Source organism: Toxorhynchites rutilus, chromosome 2, assembly GCF_029784135.1.
Source record: "Toxorhynchites rutilus septentrionalis strain SRP chromosome 2, ASM2978413v1, whole genome shotgun sequence".
In the NCBI taxonomy this organism is placed as follows: domain Eukaryota; kingdom Metazoa; phylum Arthropoda; class Insecta; order Diptera; family Culicidae; genus Toxorhynchites; species Toxorhynchites rutilus.
Window position 1 is genome coordinate 3609224 of NC_073745.1, and position 19505 is coordinate 3628728.

The following is a 19505-nucleotide window of genomic DNA, read 5'->3' on the forward strand; positions in this document are numbered from 1 at the left end:
TAATCATTTCATACAAAAGATAAAATGTCCAAGAGTTATATGATTGCTATTTATTGAGTCGGAAAATTGTTTCAATAGCTTAATGATAGCTTCGAAAACAGGTTATAAAATGACGCTTCCTTTGCTTTCGTTCATTTCTTACTCTACTCTCGCACCGTGACGACTCGTTTGTTTGGGACCAAGCAGATAGCAGGTTAGTCTTTCAGTGGTAAGGCACACGAAAGCAGCTCGGATAAGCGCACCAGCCGCAGGATAGGTGAAGAAGCCACATCGCTATCGACCGGGAACATTGCATGAAATTCATCGCTATCGGAAGTCGACCGAATTGCTGATCCGCAAGCTACCTTTGCAGCTTTTGGATCGTGGAATTGCTCAGGACTTCAAAACCGACTTGCGCTTCCAAAGTTCCGCGGTTATGACGCTGCAGGAGGCTTATTCGAACATACAAATTTGTGTGCTATCCACGTAAAACGCGTCACATCATGCCCAAGGACATTCAGCTGGCCCGTCGAATCCAAGGAGAGGGTGCTATATTAGCTTAGCATATAATCAACAGCCCTTTTCAGGGCTCCAAATTTGATGGATTAGAGTTCAGAAAAGTTTTTTGCAGGCCAAACTGAAACGAGAATTTTCGTTTGGATGCCATACAGCATCGAGAAAATTCCGGAAAGATCTAATCGTTGCTGAAAAATAATCTGCCAGTTCCCTGGGAATTGAAGAATACATCCATGCGAAAGAGTTTATTTTAATGTTTTCTAATTATATGGCGAACACAGCGACCAAATACATTTGATTTCGTAATTTTTCAATCAAGTGTAATTAGCTGGAAGACTTCTGAAGATTATTCTTTCCCATCAGTAGGGTATTTTCGTATCCAATAATGGATGCATAACATGAAAAACGGAAAATGTTTCGTATCGCCAAAATTATATAATTTTCAATCGATTATTGCTCAGTCGCCGAAATTTTCATACTCAGAGAGTTCATTCTCCTCTAGTTTGCCTTCCAAATTGCCATCGTAAACCACACCTTCTCTCGATTCAATCACGCACGAAAAGCATACTGAAATGATATTCTGGTGGTGAAACCCATTCATTTTTCGTGAGGCGTCGTGCACAAATTACGTAACGCGATAAGGGGGTAGGGGTTAGATGTTGCGTTACTTTCTGTTTATTAGAGATAGGAAATTGCGTTACGAAAGGGGGGGGGAGGTTCAAAATCCGGATTTTTGCGTTACGTAATTTGTGCACGACGCCTGAGGACATCGACAAGACAACATCGTTACTGAACGAGCTGAACGGCGAGGGATCGAGGTATTCATTACCTGGCTTGACCTGACCTGAAATGCAATCAGTTTGTTTTAACTGTGAGGGAGCGCAGAAAAGCCGATCGATCAGAAGGAGAAGAGAAGGTGACCAAGAGAGTATCAGCATCGAAATACGGTTCCTCGGGAAGACATAGAAGCAGCCGTCACACACACACATATACACGCGCGCAACTCTTTTCGTTTGCTGGTTATCGAGAGGAAACCTGGAAAGAAATGATCGTTGCTGAAAAATAATCTGCCAGTTCCCCTTGGAATTGAAAATTACATTCAAGCGAGTTTATTTTAATGTTTTATATCCATATACTGCGACCACATACATTTGGTTTTGTGATTTGTCAATCAAGTGCAGTTAGCAGGAAAGCTTCTGAAGATTATTCTTCAGAACAAGGTTTTTTGTATCCAATATTGGATGCATAAAACCTTGAGTCTTCAAAGTAACACTCTCATTTTTGAAGTCACCCAAATATTTATTTATTCATTCATTCAGGATGGATTTAGATTCAACTTCAAACAAATGATCTCTAAATCAACGAGAGTCCTACGTCACCCTTGCGGTTATACCATAGATATAACCCACTTCATGTTTTTTTTTGTAGGCAAAGTACTTGTCGGGCTGCCCTCGTGAACCACTAAGAAATTTCTATGTTGTAGTTTGATTCTTAGCATTCGTAGTTGTAACTTTAAAGCTTTCATAGAGACCATGAGTGCCTACTTCAAGATTGCATAAGCTCTCCGCATACTCATTGGAACAAAAGAGCCTTGATGTTGTTTGATTTGTTGACGTAGGACTACGTCTAATCTTTCAATATAGGGGCCCATTTCAATATTTCGCTGTGAAAAAGTGTTCAGTTTTTGAACGCTAATACCTCCTCAATTAATGAATGGATTTTGGTTCCAAATACACACATTGATAGGAAATATCCTCAGCAATTGTTTATATGCTACACATTACGGTATTTCAGCTTATATAAAGTTCAAATTGATGAAAAATTGGAAGAAAGAATTCCCTACTTTCCCATACATTTTGTCTGCGCTCCCGCAGCAAACAGCTATTCATTACAAGCAACCACGGGTACGGGCGAAACGTATGGACAAGGTGAAGGAGGGAGCCAAAAAAGAGATTGTAAATAAATATAGGCGGTCGCTACAACGTTAACTATATGGCTATATAAAGTGAGCGATGGTGGAGCTTGGCCACATTCTATCATCGTACGCCAGGCAGGAAAGACGCTATCTTGAAATTGATTTTCAGCATAGAGATATCGCTGCATTTGCCGGGGATGTATGCGGTGCGATACCACAAGAGTGAGAGACAGGAGTTTCAATGGGATGTGGAGCAGGAGAGCCTATCGAAGTGTGTTAAAAGCGGTGGAAGCGTCACGCCGGGTGAATGAGTGGCTAATCGCGCTCAAATTTGATAAAATGCTACAGTTTTTAAACGGTGTGTAACATGTTTGTCGATGGCGCTGTACCACATTGATTGAAATTTGACCCCTTTCCTGTTGACCGGTTGATCTGAAATTTGGAACACACCTTTATCTCTGCAGTCATTGTAAAACTGCGTATTTCATGTTCTTGAAAATCCAAGATGGCGACCGCTACAAAATAGCGGATTACATATTTTCTCAAAGCCCCATCAATATGGGTATAAAATGAAAGGGATTGACTAGTAGAACACAGTTATTTATGGAAAATGCAAATCCAAAATGGCCGCCACCACAAAATGGCGGATTACATATTTTCTATAAACCCCATCAATATGGGTATCAAATGAAGGACTAGACTAGTAGAACACAGTTATTCATGAGGAGTGCAAAGCCCAATTATATCACGATACCAGACTGTAAATTTCTATTACGATATGCTTGCCATCAATTGTGTGTTCGTTGCCGGCTGAACAATAACCCCTACAACATTTGCACCGCACGACATTTGCACGACAAATTTTGATTTTTTCGTATTTAAATCTAAACGTTTGAGTGTTTGCTGAGTGCTGAGGTTTTATTTTATCCTTTGATTTTTTTCTGTAATATTGTACATGAAAAGTTGGTCATTCTGGGATCTGTGCTCTATGATATTCGAATAATGGACACCCCTTGGTGTAGTCCTACGTCTCTCCGGTTATGTCCCCGACATTAACCACCTGTCTTTTTAAATTAGTCAACCTATCTTTTCACTAAAAATGCGCTGAAAGCGAAGGTGTGAGTAACAGTACAGTTGAAAAGCTTATAAGGTTGACGTCTAGAAGGCGCCTCTTGCAAAAATCTACTTGACTATCACAAAGCACCATCTTTCAATGGATACGTGTCAAAATTTGACCGCAATCGGTCGAATGGTTCGTGAGTTACAGCATTGAGAGTGAAGCAATATTTGTTATTGTGAAAAAAATGGAAAAATCCGAATTTCGTGTATTAAAGGCAAAATAACATGAATTGGGCTTCGAATTGCTTCCGCATCCACCGTATTCTCAAGATCTGGCCCCAGCGACTATTTTCTGTTCGCAGACCTGAAAATAATGCCCGCTGGCAAGAAATTGAGGACCGATGATGAAGTGATTACCGGAACTGAGGCCTATTTTGAGAGAAAAACCCGAAAGATTACTATAAAAATGGTATCGAAAAGTTGCAAGATCGCTATAATCACTTTCTCGCCCTCGAAGGCAATTATGTTGAATAATAAAATTGAATTTTGCAAAAAAAAATTGTTTTACTGTGCTACCTTATAAACTTTCAGCCGAACTGTTATGTGTGTGTGCCCTAAGATTTGATTACCGAGATTGACACCACTGATCCGTTGTTTCATTCAGTAGGTAGTTTGACACTTCAATTAATTCGTGAGAGGCAAATGAACTCTCACAGTTTGAAGCCTCTATAATTCAACAACGAACAATTCAGCAATTCAACATTTATTCATTAGGTATACTTATTAATAATTCTGAATTGTTTGTTGAATCTCTACTTTTTATCACTTCACCTTAAGCAACGTTACGCACGAAGACTTCGTCAAACCGTAAAATATCAAGCGTTATTTAAACGCCCTAACTGCCAAGTTTTGATTGGCCCGATTTCTGGATTCCCCAACACAGACTTCAAAATCAATGTGCCTGAGAGAATTCGCCTTGCCAAATTATGCAAGCCGGGGGTATTCTTATCCCACTGAGCTGTGTTTCCCTAACACGGTGTGCCCTAAGATTTGATTACCGAGATTGACACCACTGATCCGTTGGTTCATTCAGTAGGTAGTTTGACACTTCAATTAAGTCGTGAGAGGTAAATGAACTCTCACAGTTTGAAGCCTCTATAATTTAACGAACGATTAATTCAGAAATTCAACATTTAATCATATAGGTATACTAATTAATAATTGAGTAATTCCAAATGAAATCGACAAATGACAAAACATGAGTATTTTAGATTCGAATGAAAGTGTGTATTCCGTTTGGGTTAGAGGAATCATGAGTTTTCCACAGCAATTGGGAATTTTTTGACTCAAGCGTAACTTTTGAAAAGGGCGTATCGATTTGAGTAAGAGAGTTACTCGAAAGAGTTACTCGATTGAAGGTTGAATATGAAAAAAATGTACATTGAGAAAAAAAATTAGTACTCTTTTTTTTATTTACGAAATAAAAATTTAATTTGCCATATCCAAAATACATATTTTAAATTTTTTTTAAATTTTTTCATACAAAATAGAAGTCATGCAGAAAATTTACAAAATGGGCCCAAGATGGTAATACTATTTTTGACGAACTTTGTGGAACAAGAAATCGTTATTTTTATTTATTTTTTTTTTCAATGGCACTAACGTTCCTAGAGGAACATCGCCGTCTCAACGTAGTATTACTTGCGTCATTTTTATTAGTACTTAGTTGAGATTTCTATGCCAAATAACACGCCTTGAATGCATTCTGAGTGGCAAGCTCTACAATACGCGTGATCACAGTGCAAGTCGGAGGAAATTTCTTTGACGAAAAATTCCCCCGACCAGAACGGGAATCGAACCCGAATACCCGGCATGTTAGTTATGACGCTAACCACTCGGCCAAGGGAGCACCATTATTTTTATTTATTTACTATAAAAAAGACAATAAATTACAAATATTTTTTTTAAATATCTCGAGAATGGCTACATTTAGAAGGAGATTGATAATAACCTTTTTTGTTTTAAATAACATCAGGATTCATAATTTGTGGTTAAAAATGACTGCTAACATACAAAAATCGAAGTTTCGAAAATTCCTAAAAATTCGATGTTCCACAAAGTTCGTCAAAAAAAATTTTTACCATCTTGGGCCCATTTTTTTAAATTTTCTACATGACTTCTATTTTATATGAAAAAATTGAAAAAAAATATAAAAAAATATATATTTTTTGATATCGCAAATTAAAATTTTATTTTGTAAATAAAAAAAGAGTACTAATTTTTCTTCTCAGCGTATATTTTTTTCAAATTAAGCCAACAATACTCTATAACTCTTTCTAACACACTATTTCGGTACGACTCATATTTTTTGAGATATAAATCATCAAAGATTTCTTCTACTCAAATCGATACGCCCTTTACAAAAGTTACGCTTGAGTCAAAAAATGAACCTTGATGGCTAAAAATGATTGTTAACATACAAAAATCGAAGTTTCAATAATTCCTAAAAATTAGATGTTTCACAAAGTTCGTCAAAAATTTAAAAAAAATCAGTTTTTACCGTGTTTGGTATCAAAATGTATGTTTTCGGATACGCAGAGTTCATTTTTCAACTCGGTTTATCCAAAAAACTAAAATAAGAGATGATGCGAAGGGAAAAAGCGCAATATTTTTGATTTAATAATGTGTGGTTTTTAAATGAACGATCGAAAATCAACACTAGAGATCAAAATATTATTTCAAATAGCGTAGTACAAATATTTGGCAACATAATTGAAAAACCATCACAAATAGCTATTTAACAACATGATTAGATAGGTATACTTATTAAAAAAAACATCACGAATAAGTATTTGGGAACATAAATTGAGATTCCTATTGAAAAAAGCATCAAAAGATTTGCAAAATAAAAAAAATGCCTTCTTATGTACTGCTAGATGTCGACTTCGCCTCCTTCCATGTTTTCATCTCCTTCCTCGTCTTCATTGGCTTCTTCTTCATGTTCTTCTTCTTCATCTTCGTCCACAATCTGAAATTCTTCATCTTCCATCTGCACTTGGTCTTCAAGTAAGTTCAGGACATCTCCGCTTACAGCTGGTTTTCTCTTCGTTTGTTTCTCCCTCAATGTCGATATGTATGGGTTAAATGTCGATATGTAAAAGTTAAAGACATCCCGATTGATCAACTCTGAATCGGGATGTCTTTAACTTTCCTGCTTTCCTGATACCTTCTATAAAATTTATTTGAAGCTTCGGCTGCTTCCTCGGATGGTTGCTCTAGAACATTATCAATTCAATTAATTGGCAAGTCATTTTTTTCAAAAAAGGCTAGCTAATTGGCTTCAATTTGATATATCAATCATCTGAATCGGTCCAGTAGTTCAAAAGTAATAAACTTTTGAAAAAAGTCATTTTGGGAAAGAAAATGAAAAATGATTTTTTGGACCATCGGTTCACTTCGAAAAATAATAACTCAAAAACGAAAAAAAAACTCTCTAGTTTCGACATATGTTATGTGAAAAATCTTCAGCCTTTCAGAAAAAAATATGAAAAAAATACAGCCACCTTGGGCCCGAGACTATGAAAACAATAATTTTTTTTTTAAAGACCAGGCTTTAATTTGATATGTCGGTTTAGTAGTTCAAAAGTTATGAATTTTAGAAAAAAGTCAAAAAAGAGGAAAAAGTTGATTTTTGGACAACCCTAAAATGGAATTGGTCAGCCTAATGAAAAAATAAAAAAATACGGGTCTAATGTTAGGGGAACACATTCATTAGAAACTGTGGATGGGTTATACCAAACAAATCCCAATTTATGGCAATTCATGCATTATGGTAGTAGTTATCGCAGCAAATAGTTATCAACATTTTGCCTAATCATCAAACGGTATGCGTAGAACTTCAATGAGTTGTCGACAAGAACGGATATCTTCCAATGCAGTCTTGAATAACCGAACCAAACCGTTGCATTTGTGCCCGCTTTTGTAGACTGAAGTACTGCCGACTTGGATGTATCTGCAATGCCGATTTCCCCAACTTCTTGGTTTCGGAATCTATTCTCGTTGACGGCGGAATGGTGTCGACATCTGGATACGAGATTAGTTTATACGAGGCCAACTATTCTCTATCAGATTAGTCGGCCCTGAGGCAGTTTTAGTTTGCTAAAATTTGGATGAAATTTTTTTCTTGACGTTATTATTACCTACTAGAAGTACATCGTTCTGACCCTAATTTAAACTATTTTCTATAAACTTTCAGATATTCTCACCAAAATTTACCATTATAATACAAAATTATCTTTAGACACAATTTTTGTACGATATTTTTACACTACTTGCAAGCAAAAGGAATTTTCATTTACACAGATTACTAATTTGATTTGAGAAAAATCATTTTCATTTATAATTTTTATTTTGAAAGTGTGTTCATTTCTTCTAGAACCCCATATTGTCATGCCTACTCCCCCATCTCGTAATACGAAGCACAATGCCGTCAACGCGGATGTTAGGAAAACATTCCGATTTGCAGAAACGCAAACGTGTACAAAAGTACCCGCAGCTTGCATCTATTTTGCAATGCCGATTTCCCAGGCTCCATGGTTTTGGAATCTGTGTTAGGAAAACATTCAGATTTGCAAAACGCAAGCGAGTACAAAAGTAATCACAGCTTACATCTATTTTAAGGTGGCCGTACACTGTTTGCCTGGAGGTCAAATATTTGATATTTTTTGACAGATAAGGTTTGATTTGATATTTGTACAAACACTATTTTGTTTGCCACTCTTCAATTTTCAACAGTAGTAAACAATATCAAACACCGAACATGGAAAAAACCAACTGAAATATTCAAGGTAACCTAACCATGTACCGACAGGTTCGAAGAACAGACTGAAAAACAGGAAGTGGGTTATATCTATGGTATAACCGCAAGGGTGACGTAGGACTATAGTTGATTTAGAGATCATTTGTTCGAAGTTGAATCTAAATCCATTCTGAATGAATGAATAAATGAATATTTGTGGGACTTCGAAAACGAGAGCGTTACGTTGAAGGCACAAGGTTTTATGCATCCAATATAGGATACGAAAAACCTTGTTCTGAAGAATAATCTTCAGAAGCTAACCTGCTAACCGTACTTGATTGACAAATCACAAACCCAAATGTATTATATGGATATTTTATGGATAGAAAACATTAAAATAAACTCTTTCGCTTGAATGTAATTTTCAATTCCAAGGGGAACTGGCAGATTATTTTCCAGAAACGATTAGATATTTCCACATTTTCCTCGATACTGGAAGCCCACCAGTGGTTAATACTAACTCGATAACCACATGTTAATAGTACTTGATTGAAAAATATTTGGTCACAGTGTTACATGGATAGAAAACATTAAAATAAACTCTTTCACATGAATGTATTTTCAAATTCCCAGAGGAACTGGCAGATCATTTTCCAGCAATGATTAGATCTTTCCGGAACTTTCTCGATGCTGAATGGCATCCAAACGGAAAGAATTCCGCGCGTGTATGTGTGTGTAGCGATGTCTTCCCGGGGAACCGTTTGTGGCATCACTCTCCTCCTGATGGATTCCCTTCTGGCCTAGGGTGCACAAACAGGCTCTTGGTGACACCGTTCATCCGCGCTTTCATGATAAACGAAGAGCTTCACCACAACAGTGACAACATGCTCCAATCGCTGTTCAATTAGAACTGAGTGGATTTCCGAGCGGCGCTCGCTTATATACCGATTGGTGATTTCAATAGCCTGTTTTGAAAGCAATTTTAAGACTATTGAAACAAGTTTTTGGATCAAAAAGTCACAAGTATAGAACGCGTAGACATTTTATCTTTCGAATGAAGTGTTTATCATACCATTTCGTTCAGTTGTTTAGGAGCTATTAACGCTCAAAATCTCGGTCTCCGGCGTAACGCTTTCGTTTTCGAAACTTTGATGAGCTGCATAGCTGTGGAAGCGCAAAAGCTGTAGAGAGTGTGAATTTTGAGATGCGAAAGAATTTTTCGTCTCCCGCGCTTTATGATATGACGTCAGTTTGTTTTCGTGTGTCCCTCTTCGTTCTTTAGCTTCAGAAGAGATGCCAGATATGAAAAATGTTTTTGTTTTGATGATATTCAATCGTTCGTTACTTCATTAAATTTTTCATATATCACCATACAAAATTATAAACATTATTATATGCTTGTAAATGAAATTACTATATTATATTGTTATTTAAACATGACTGTTGACACACATAAATTTATTTCCGCGTGCTGAATCAAAACAATTTAGAAAACCACTCGGCATAAATGCTGATGATTGATAATGGTCCTTTTGTTACCCTTGTCATCGCGAAGAATGATTTCTCCTATTAGTGGATTTATTTTTATATTCTTGAATGCAAAAAAAAAATATTTCGGTAGTTTTATCAAAAAACTTTGTCTCGGCCAATATTTCTGTAGGCATTTTATTTGGCTACTACTGATTCTTCTGTTGTTTAAGTTCAGCATATTCTAAGCATCTTCTATGTTGGATTTCAGCATTCAATATTTGTTGTATATTATATTATTAGAATTCATATTAGTTTTAGTTTGTGTACAATTACAAATTAAATTCGTTTATTTTTTTGCTTTCGTCCATTAAGAAACTGCACAATATAAAATGTCCCATGGTAGTAATGCAATTGTGTGGACAATCGCGAAATTCAACTGAGCAGAAGAGCTGTTCCAAATGAGCAGCTCACTTGTATGAGCTGAACGGCTCTGAGCCGCTCACCATAATGAGCTGATTTGCCCATCTCTAATCTATTTTGCAATGCCGATTTCTCCTGGCTCCATGGTTTTGAAGGCTGTGTTAGGGCAACATCCATTCATTCCAGCGATCTTACCTCAAACGTTGCGCAATTTCCGAGCGGCACTTGCTTATATACCGATTGGTGTTATTTGATGCCTGTTTTGAAAGCAATTTTAGAGCAATTGAAACAAGTTTTTGGATCAAGAAGTAACAAGCATATAACGCGTAGACATTTTATCTTTCGAATGAAGTGTTCATCATACCATTTCGTTCAGTTGTTTAGGAGGTATTAACGCTCAAAATTTCGTTGCGTTAGCGTTACGCCGCTTTCGTTTTCGAAACTTCAACTCATACCCCAGTATAGAAATGAAAGACGTAGTCCTACGTCAAAAAGTTTTGCGGGGAAATGCGGGCAAGTTTTATAAGTCCATCCGAAGCAAAATTAAACTTTCAAAATAGTACATACTTTGTTTGGGGCTAACACATACTACAACCAACCGAATTTTGAAACTGACAACAAATGCAAATTCTCCGTTAAAAATGCTTCAAGAAACATAATGAACCAAAAAAATTCTCTCAAAAACTTATCCAAAACACATGTTAGAAAAACGCACGCGAAATAGTGGCCAGTGTTGTAAACGGTCGACATTTCTCTCAACCATCACATACTGCTCTTGCGCGAGAGTCACAGCTCAATATGTATTGCGAATGTGACCAAGAAAGCATTGCTCGGTTCCAACAGTCACCTCTGAAATAAACGCACAGCCGCAAACACGACTATCAATTGAATGTATATATGTTTTCTCTTTCTGTCGACCGTACCCAGAAGAGCGATGAAAATATGCTATTTCCATTCTATCATTCGTGCTCATAACCATCCCTCAATTCCGGCTAATATGACTGTAGTTTTAATGTCATTTGACATTAAAACTGCAGTGGTGTGCATTCTTCTTCTCTCTTTATTCTGCATTCAAGCGTAGCTGCACACATACATCCACCTTCTCACTTGTACATCCATACACGATGGTTGAAATATAGACGGATTGTTTAGATCAAAGCAACCGACAAACTATACCCTATCAAGTGCGAATGTGTTGAATGAACGTTTCAAGCGGTGAGCGTTCCCCGTGAACACTGTTGTTTAATTACGGGACGATGAACAGCTAATGAATAAGACGGAAAAAACCGAAATGTCATATGACATTTTTAGGTCGATGGTACTTTGACTGTTCATGTTATGATGTTCATTAATGACACAGCACATACGTCTCCATAATTAGTGATACGATGGTAACCATTACCAAGACTGATAGTGGCACCAGTGAGCATGCGAAACTGGTATCTTGGCGCGTTGCCAGAGCAATGATGCGCGCACGGAATGGGGTGAAACACGTGATCCTAGATGCCTTGAACATCCTAGAATAAGGAACTGAAGGTTTTTTTGTTTTTATGCAACTTATTTTTTTGGGTTTTGGTCGCCTAAATTTTCTCAGGGACCACTGTGCGCCACGGCGATGGTCTTCGTCATCCGGCGGAACCGAAACGGAATTCGTTAGCGATATGGTAATACACTCCGAAAGATTTTTTTCATCAGCTTGCTGTTCGTCTAAATTCGCAGCACGTTCGGAATGGTTTGATATAACAAAAATATTGGTTGTCAACGTCGTTGTGTTCTTCACTCTAGTCCCTGAGATATTCACTTCTCTAGCCACTTTTGGACTAAGCTCGGATTTCAGTTACTTTCTGCTTGGTAAGATCTGACTGCATTCTCCGGAATAAATGGATGATCTGGCTTCACCCAAGTTTGTTTTTATTTTTTGTATTCTCACGAAATATTCCTTTTTTCTTCTCCAGTAATAATTCGATACAAACCTAAAACTTTTGTCTCTCTTATCTTTCAAGCAAAACATTATTGAAATAACTAAAGTCTTAAAAAGAAATAGAAAAGTTCATATCCAGTCCAGCTTTTTTAATTACTCTTGGGGCCAATTTTGATTGCGTTTGACTACTGTCTTTGGCCGATAGTCCTCTCGAGTCCTTCCTTGAAAGATCTTCGCTATTTCGAGGAGGGTCTCGTAAAAACTCACTTGTCCAAAGCGGGATTCTCGATGTTTCATAGAATTAATATCGTCCCAAAATGTTTAATTTTCGTTTTGCAAAAAGCTTTTACGCTGCCGAGATCGCCATCGGTTTGTTCTATCTACATGCGCGCGGAATTGTGTACCGTGATTTGAAGCTGGATAACGTGTTGCTGGACCAAGACGGACATATCAAGATTGCGGATTTTGGCATGTGCAAGGAGAACATCATCGGCGATAAAACCACGAAGACATTCTGCGGCACACCGGATTACATCGCACCGGAGGTAAGCTGAGCTGACGTTTCTTATCAAAATCTCGGTGATCATGTTGTCTTGTACAGATCATTTTGTACCAACCCTATGGCAAATCGGTCGACTGGTGGGCATACGGTGTGCTGCTTTATGAGATGCTGGTTGGGCAGCCACCGTTCGACGGAGAGGATGAGGAGGAACTGTTCGCTGCCATCACAGACCACAACGTTTCATATCCGAAGAGTTTGAGCAAGGAAGCTAAGGATGTGTGCAAGGGGGTATGTACCTAGATGAAGGCAAGCTTATAGATCATAAAAATTTGGATTTTGACTTTTCTCGGGATAGCTTTTGACCAAAAATCCGCAGAAACGCTTAGGCTGTGGACTACGCGGCGAAGAGGATGTCAGAGTTCATGCTTTCTTCCGCCGCATCGACTGGGAGAAGATTGAAAATCGTGAAGTGCAACCTCCATTCAAACCGAAAATTGTAAGTATCCGCGAAAATCGTTTCTGTTCGGAAATATATTGACATGTTTCGTCTGTGTAGAAACATCGCAAGGATGTGTCCAATTTCGATCGGCAGTTCACATCGGAGAAGACCGATTTAACGCCTACCGACAAATTGTTCATGATGAATCTGGACCAGACGGAGTTTACCGGATTCTCATATCTCAACCCAGAGTTTGTGCAACACATCTAAGGAATTGAAATGGTCATCAGCAGGGCCACAGTATATGCCAATCATGTTAGAGAATTGTTTTAACAACTAAGTGGCGGTTCGTAGTCGTAACCAAGACCAATGCCACATACCCGAAGTAACCCCAGCATTTGAATATTCTGCTCAAAACTCCAATGTCGTGCAAAACCGTAGCAGAGTGTTTAGCAAGCAAATCCAAAGATATGGAACACCGATTTTAACTTGTAAGAATCATAGGTGAATCTCTTGTCCGTCTTCTTGGAGGATCGGAGACTGTTTCAAGCATTTCAAACTACTTTCCCTGAAGCACTTTCTCACATCCCTGTCTGGTCTTCCTCTCGTACCGACAAACGAAGAAAGCGGAGGGACAGAAGCCCTTCCTTTGTCTACCTATCATTTAAAGCTTAATGCGTCTCAGTGCCATTCAAAGCGAAGGATACAAAAGTCCAGGCCAAATATTCTTGTAGTGATGTTGTTTCTACTAATACAGCACCTTGTTATATACTATACACAAACACTCACAAACCATACACACATCTGTTCACACATTTAATAGCGAATAAGATGTGAAAACTTGTTTAATTCCTTATTTAATATACGAATAAAAGCATTGGTTCTATTAAATCATTGATGTTGACGTATGTAGGCATAAGGAGAAAGACAAACCGTATACTCACTGTTTCCAAATGCCAAGCAGTAGAAGCACTACAACGCACGCAATGAAAAGAAGATAAAAAAAAACAGAACAATACACCATTTAAAGAGAGGCGAAAGCAAAACAAATTATCCGATCTGTCAAGTCTACAATTGATGGTAATAATAATAAGGGAAGGAGTTTTTTTTTCTTGTTTTGCCAGCGCCTACTGACACTTGGTAATGTGAACCTCGTTTTCATTTGTCAACATCTAGTGACTGTCGATGGGCAAGTTTCCGCCCAGCGCACAGCCTGCTGCTATCCAGTGTTACTAGTTGATTGAAACAAAGAAAAAAGTAAAAAAAAAAACTAGCGTATTAATTTGATTTTCATGAAAACATTTATTCTTCAGTAGCAATAATTCTGATATTTAAGCGAAGTATCATCTCGAATATAGAATGACAAATAGAAAATAAACTGACAACAAAATATGTAAACACTCATAAAAAATGAAACAAAATGGAGCTTTAATCTTGCACTTTATATTATATATGAATGAAGGAATCATTAAAAGTGTATTATCCTTTTTACTTAATGCATACATATTTCAAAGAGTAAATTTAAACAAACAAATATTTAATCGTATTAATTGTGATAATAGAGAACCTTGATCATTTCAGCGAATGAGGAAGCATTTCTTCCCATAGGGATCCTGTAAGGATAAAATCAAACGTGGCAAGGGAAGTAGTTTGGCCACAGCCGGAGAATTTTACACCACCATACACATAATAGAGAGCGCGCTCTAGCTCGCAGACTGTGAGAATGAGCAGAAGAAATGCGCCAATTAACCATAGTAGGGAATCTTTGAAGAATAATATTACAACACTACACCAGCATATATACGAGGTAACTGATTGAATATACTTCTCTTTGACAATTATCGCTAATGAGGACAACAAACAAAGTATTGAATCTAGTATTTCTATTCATTACCGAAATAATAAGAAAAACATATTTGTGTCGTAACCAAGCAGACAAAGCAAGTGGTAAAACAAAGTCGTAGAACAATCTTTTCTAGCGGACGAATATCAAACCATGCTGAGAGAAAAATAGATCGACAAGTAAGCCCCTTGTCGGGGATCATTAGTGAAATCGAACGAAGAAAAACAACAACCCTACGGAGGAATCTCACTATAATTTTGACAATCTCAATGTAGTTAAATCTAAAAGAAAGAAAGAATAGCATAGAATCGAGATAGAATAATTAAAAAACAAAAACCCGATGCTAGCGGACAAGAAAGAACAAAACAACAAACATCTGTAAGAAAAGAAAACATTCCACTCCTTTGAGAGCTATCCTCTCTCACGAACCGACTTGCGAAAAACGCAAAATAAAACGCTAAACTTACCTTTTAGATGTTCCTTGTTGCAACAAGCTGAAAACGTTATCACAGTTTAAGGAGATTATTTATACTTATTTGCTAATAGTGCTAAGTTATGTGCTTTACAGTGCAAAGAAGAAAGAAAGAGTTACTCGACTAGTTTTGTAAATGTCGTTGAATTTATAATGCTCCCATCGTACGCATATATATATATATTTCTGCAGTGTTCCTGCCATTGTTGAATTCTTTCCTGTCATGTTAAATGAAGCAAACGTTAAACGCAAGGTTAAACTAAATGACACGATACGGCTGAAATGTGGAAAAAGTGCCGAAACTCCCCACTTTTGATGGGTGCTCGGAGGTCGATAAGAGAGCTCCGAAGCGTTGCCCCTGTGGTGAACCGAGACAAATCTTGACCATCATCTGACAAGCTGTATAGGTAGAAGTAAACTCGGCGCTCGAAAAATACTTATCCTCAACCAACATCACCCAGTTTAGATGTACAATACGTTCTAAGATACCTTCGCGCGAGCGAGCGCTTTCATTCTAATCCTAGCAGGCCGTATGCAATGCCAAACTTAGTTACCAGGGGACACGAACAATCAAACCCAGCGAGCAGCGATTCGGACTTCTAAGAAACATAAAAAACGGGGTATTGATAAAAAAAAAGCAGTAACAATAATAAAATAAACCATAAGTGAAGACAACCAGACAAACAGCTAATTGAACCTGATAAACATGTTTAAAAAGTGAGAGATAAACAAACATAGTTTACAAGAAATACTTATAAATAAAAGGAAGAAGCAAGATGATGTGTAAGGAAATTTCTATTTCACCACTGCCTTAATTTTTAAATCTGTAAAAAATTGTGAGAATCGCGAACTCATCTTCATAAAAACATACACATACACAATTCACAATCACACACTCCCACAATGACTCGTGCCCCCACTTGACAGCTATGAGTGAAACAGAAAGCTGGCAGATTATACCGAAACGAAACAGGAACCCAAAATCATTGAATCATAGCAAGCGTTGCAACCATGGAATGCTTAGTTTCGATCTCCTACACCGGCAACAACAATAATATCATTAATAATAGTAACAACAACAACAACAAAGCAAAACCTAAGAAGGAGAACGACGAGAGGCGTGCGGCGTGTGCGGGAAGCAAAATTTTAGCCAATATTTTACACTTATCTATTTGACTGTGTATGGAAGAAAAAACAAAACAGCAAACAAACGTGCAAACAAGAATAAGATAAAATGATATCACACGTGTGAGAAATTTAGCAAACAAAAGACACTCGATCAAATTCATGCATTTTATATTTCAGTGTTTCTTTTTTCACACCTCTAATTGTCATCAGATTTCAAAATATCGATGAATTTAAGGAAGAAAAACTAAATATAAAATATATTAAATACAATACATAAGCATACTCACGAGAAACAAAATATTTAAACAAGTATCTAGGAAGAAGAAAAGAGCACATCTAACCCAAGATGAAAAGGCGTTGAGCAGAAAAAAAAGCGAAGCAACTCATTACATTTAGTGTAAGAGTAAGAAAAAGCATGGATACACTTTTCATCGACAATTCAAACTCTCATTGTGAACGACAAGTACACTCACACATCACGCATCATCACCACGGTGCAAATTGTGGACCGTGGTAAGGAGAAAAGACATACCAGACACACCAAACAGACGATGACTCCCACAGGAAGGAATAATCATGATTTAGGGAAATACAACCAACCAAAAGTACTGTTCTTTTATCTGTAGAACAAACGTGTGTATGATGTTATGCCGAACCAAGTCCCTAATTATCCCTTGGGTAAATATTTCCACTTCAACAGCTGATATTTTTTAAACTTCGGCAAAGAGGATAAAGTAAAAAACCACAAATTAAATCAAGCAGCACATTTCGCAGAACGGCAACAGAAAATTCTTAATCGGCTGTGTTTGAGGCAACTATAGCAATCGCATGAACACAGTTTTCACCAATGGAAAAATCCTACTTTCCATCCGGCTTGACATGTGTTATACTTTTTAATCCGGAAACAATGCAAGAGTTCGTGAAAATTAAATTTTTAAATGGCTGTTGGATCACAGGCTTACGATGCAATGTTTCGCTTCTTCTCAAGCTTTCATTGCACAATGGTCCAGGGGATGTATTTAAGTGGAATTTAGCATTTAGAGCTCGACAGTTATTCTCTAGACGAAAACTGTCTTCGACAAAGTTGTTACATTTAAGAATTCGGCTCCTTTAAACTTAAGTAACTGAGCCTCGGAAGACTTTTAGAACTTACTAACACAAACATTTTGCGATGCAGAACTTGTGAATATCTCAACTTAACTCAAAGTTATTGATATTTCTTCCCAAAAATATGCTCTCTTCAATTGTTTGTCATTCTTTCTGGGGCAAACATAAACAAAGTTTATTGACGGCATTTGAAATAGCATATTTCACTCTACATGATGTGTGATTTTGAACACTGTTATGTTTTTGTGTTTGAGAAAATTTTAATTGAAATCATGAGTTTTTGGGTAGAAAAACATCAATAACTTTAAGTAGGATTAAGATATTGACAAGTTCTGCATCGCAATATTTTGGTATTGATAAGCTCTAAAAGTCGTACGAAAACAGTTTTGATGTAGAATTTGTAATATAAAAGTTAAAGCAAAAAAACCCGTTTTTTCATGGTCACCCTAATGCAACCTAGAAAAAAAGCGCTAAATTGATTTTATTAAAAGATAGAGAAAAGCTTTGTTCTACAAAGTTGTTTAAAATAACTGGGGCTATAACATTGTCGAACTATGTTTATCTCTATCTATAAAGATAAGAAAGTTAGATTTTTTATTTCATCGCCAATTTTGGTTACCCTATTTTTGATAACATAAAAGACGGGTGGGTAATGTCGGGGACATAACCGGAGTGACGTAGGACTATACAAAGGGGACAGCTTTTGTTAAATATATATTTTAAATATATTGTTTTATTTTCTTCTCCTATGTGAATACCTACCTATCTACCTGAAAAATGGATTAGTTTACTGTTTACTCTTTATGAATATGTTGATGGTTCTGAAAAGAACCTTTGGTGTTGTGTTTTTGTTATCACTCGATATTCCCATCTTGTTCGGTTAAACCTTTCTGTTTAGCTATTGCGTTTGCCACTCGCCACAGCTTTCACAGTTGGAAAATTTCTTCCCATCCAGCTTGTGACATATTTTACAGTAAATTACATTCAATGGCACGTCGCATTACCACCACTCAGTATCGGATTGGAGGTAATTTTAACCTGTAATTGAACATTTGCGATGACAGCGGTACAGTGTCAACTTTCAATGTTGGGTCATAATTTGGACCCCGAACTCTATGTTTACAAAAATGTCCAACTAAATATGTCACATTACAGGTTCGTCCAATTACCTAAATGTCGAGATAAGTGTAAATTACTGTACTTTCAATGTAGAAGCAATTTAAGAATTGATGAAAATCAATAAGCTCAGAACAACTGCCAAATTCACATACTCATCATAACCTGACAAACAAATTATGAAAAAATCAATTTGTGTTTTATTATTATTTTGGATAATGTTTTAGAAAGCATTGAACTGTATTTCCTAAACTCTTTTTTGGAAGGTTTAATGGCCCTGAAAAGCGCCTTGATTAATGGAATGGTTCCAATTTAGAAAACTTAGTACTCGTGGTTTTGAAAAAAACCATTTCGAACGCCCTCGATGCCGCCTTGTTCTGGATTTGCCACCAAAGCAGTTTGTATAAAGAACAAACTTTTTTCTTCTGCTACCTGATGCCGTTTTGCGATTGCGTTTGCCACTCGCCACTCGCTGCAACTGCCTGTTGTCTTGATGTCCACCGAACAGAATGTGTTCTGTTCCGAATGCGGGTTTTCTTATCGTCGCGAGCAGCTTTGCCAGCTAACTCGATCACTCGGCGGCCGAAACTATATAACGCCGGCTAGGTGGACTGGTGCACTGGTACTAACGCGCTCGGCCTAGCTACCCTTGCGGGGAACTCCAGATCAACACGGTTCGAGCGGGATTTTGCCTTTCCCTTCACTTTTCCTCCTTTACCATGTCCAGACATGGCTGCTTGGGTTGGTTTGTTGATTTGTTGTGATGCGAACCGATGTGGTGTACGGTTTGAATGAGAATGATCGTTACGGCAGCGGAGCG

At 37.3% G+C, this 19505-nt stretch overlaps 1 protein-coding gene across 6 annotated transcripts in view; it reads left to right on the forward strand.

Annotated features, from left to right (window-relative positions):
- The window catches only part of LOC129764591 (protein kinase C, brain isozyme), a 323054-nt gene extending 309144 nt beyond the window's left edge, over window positions 1-13910 (forward strand). For all 6 annotated transcript variants that reach the window (XM_055763813.1, XM_055763811.1, XM_055763816.1 and 3 more), the window contains 4 exons: window positions 12422-12623; window positions 12680-12868; window positions 12936-13076; window positions 13137-13910. In XM_055763813.1, coding sequence (XP_055619788.1) covers window positions 12422-12623; window positions 12680-12868; window positions 12936-13076; window positions 13137-13289 — 685 coding nt within the window. In that variant the 3' untranslated portion in view covers window positions 13290-13910. The remainder of the gene's footprint in view (window positions 1-12421; window positions 12624-12679; window positions 12869-12935; window positions 13077-13136) is intronic.
- The last annotated feature ends 5595 nt before the right edge of the window (window positions 13911-19505 follow it).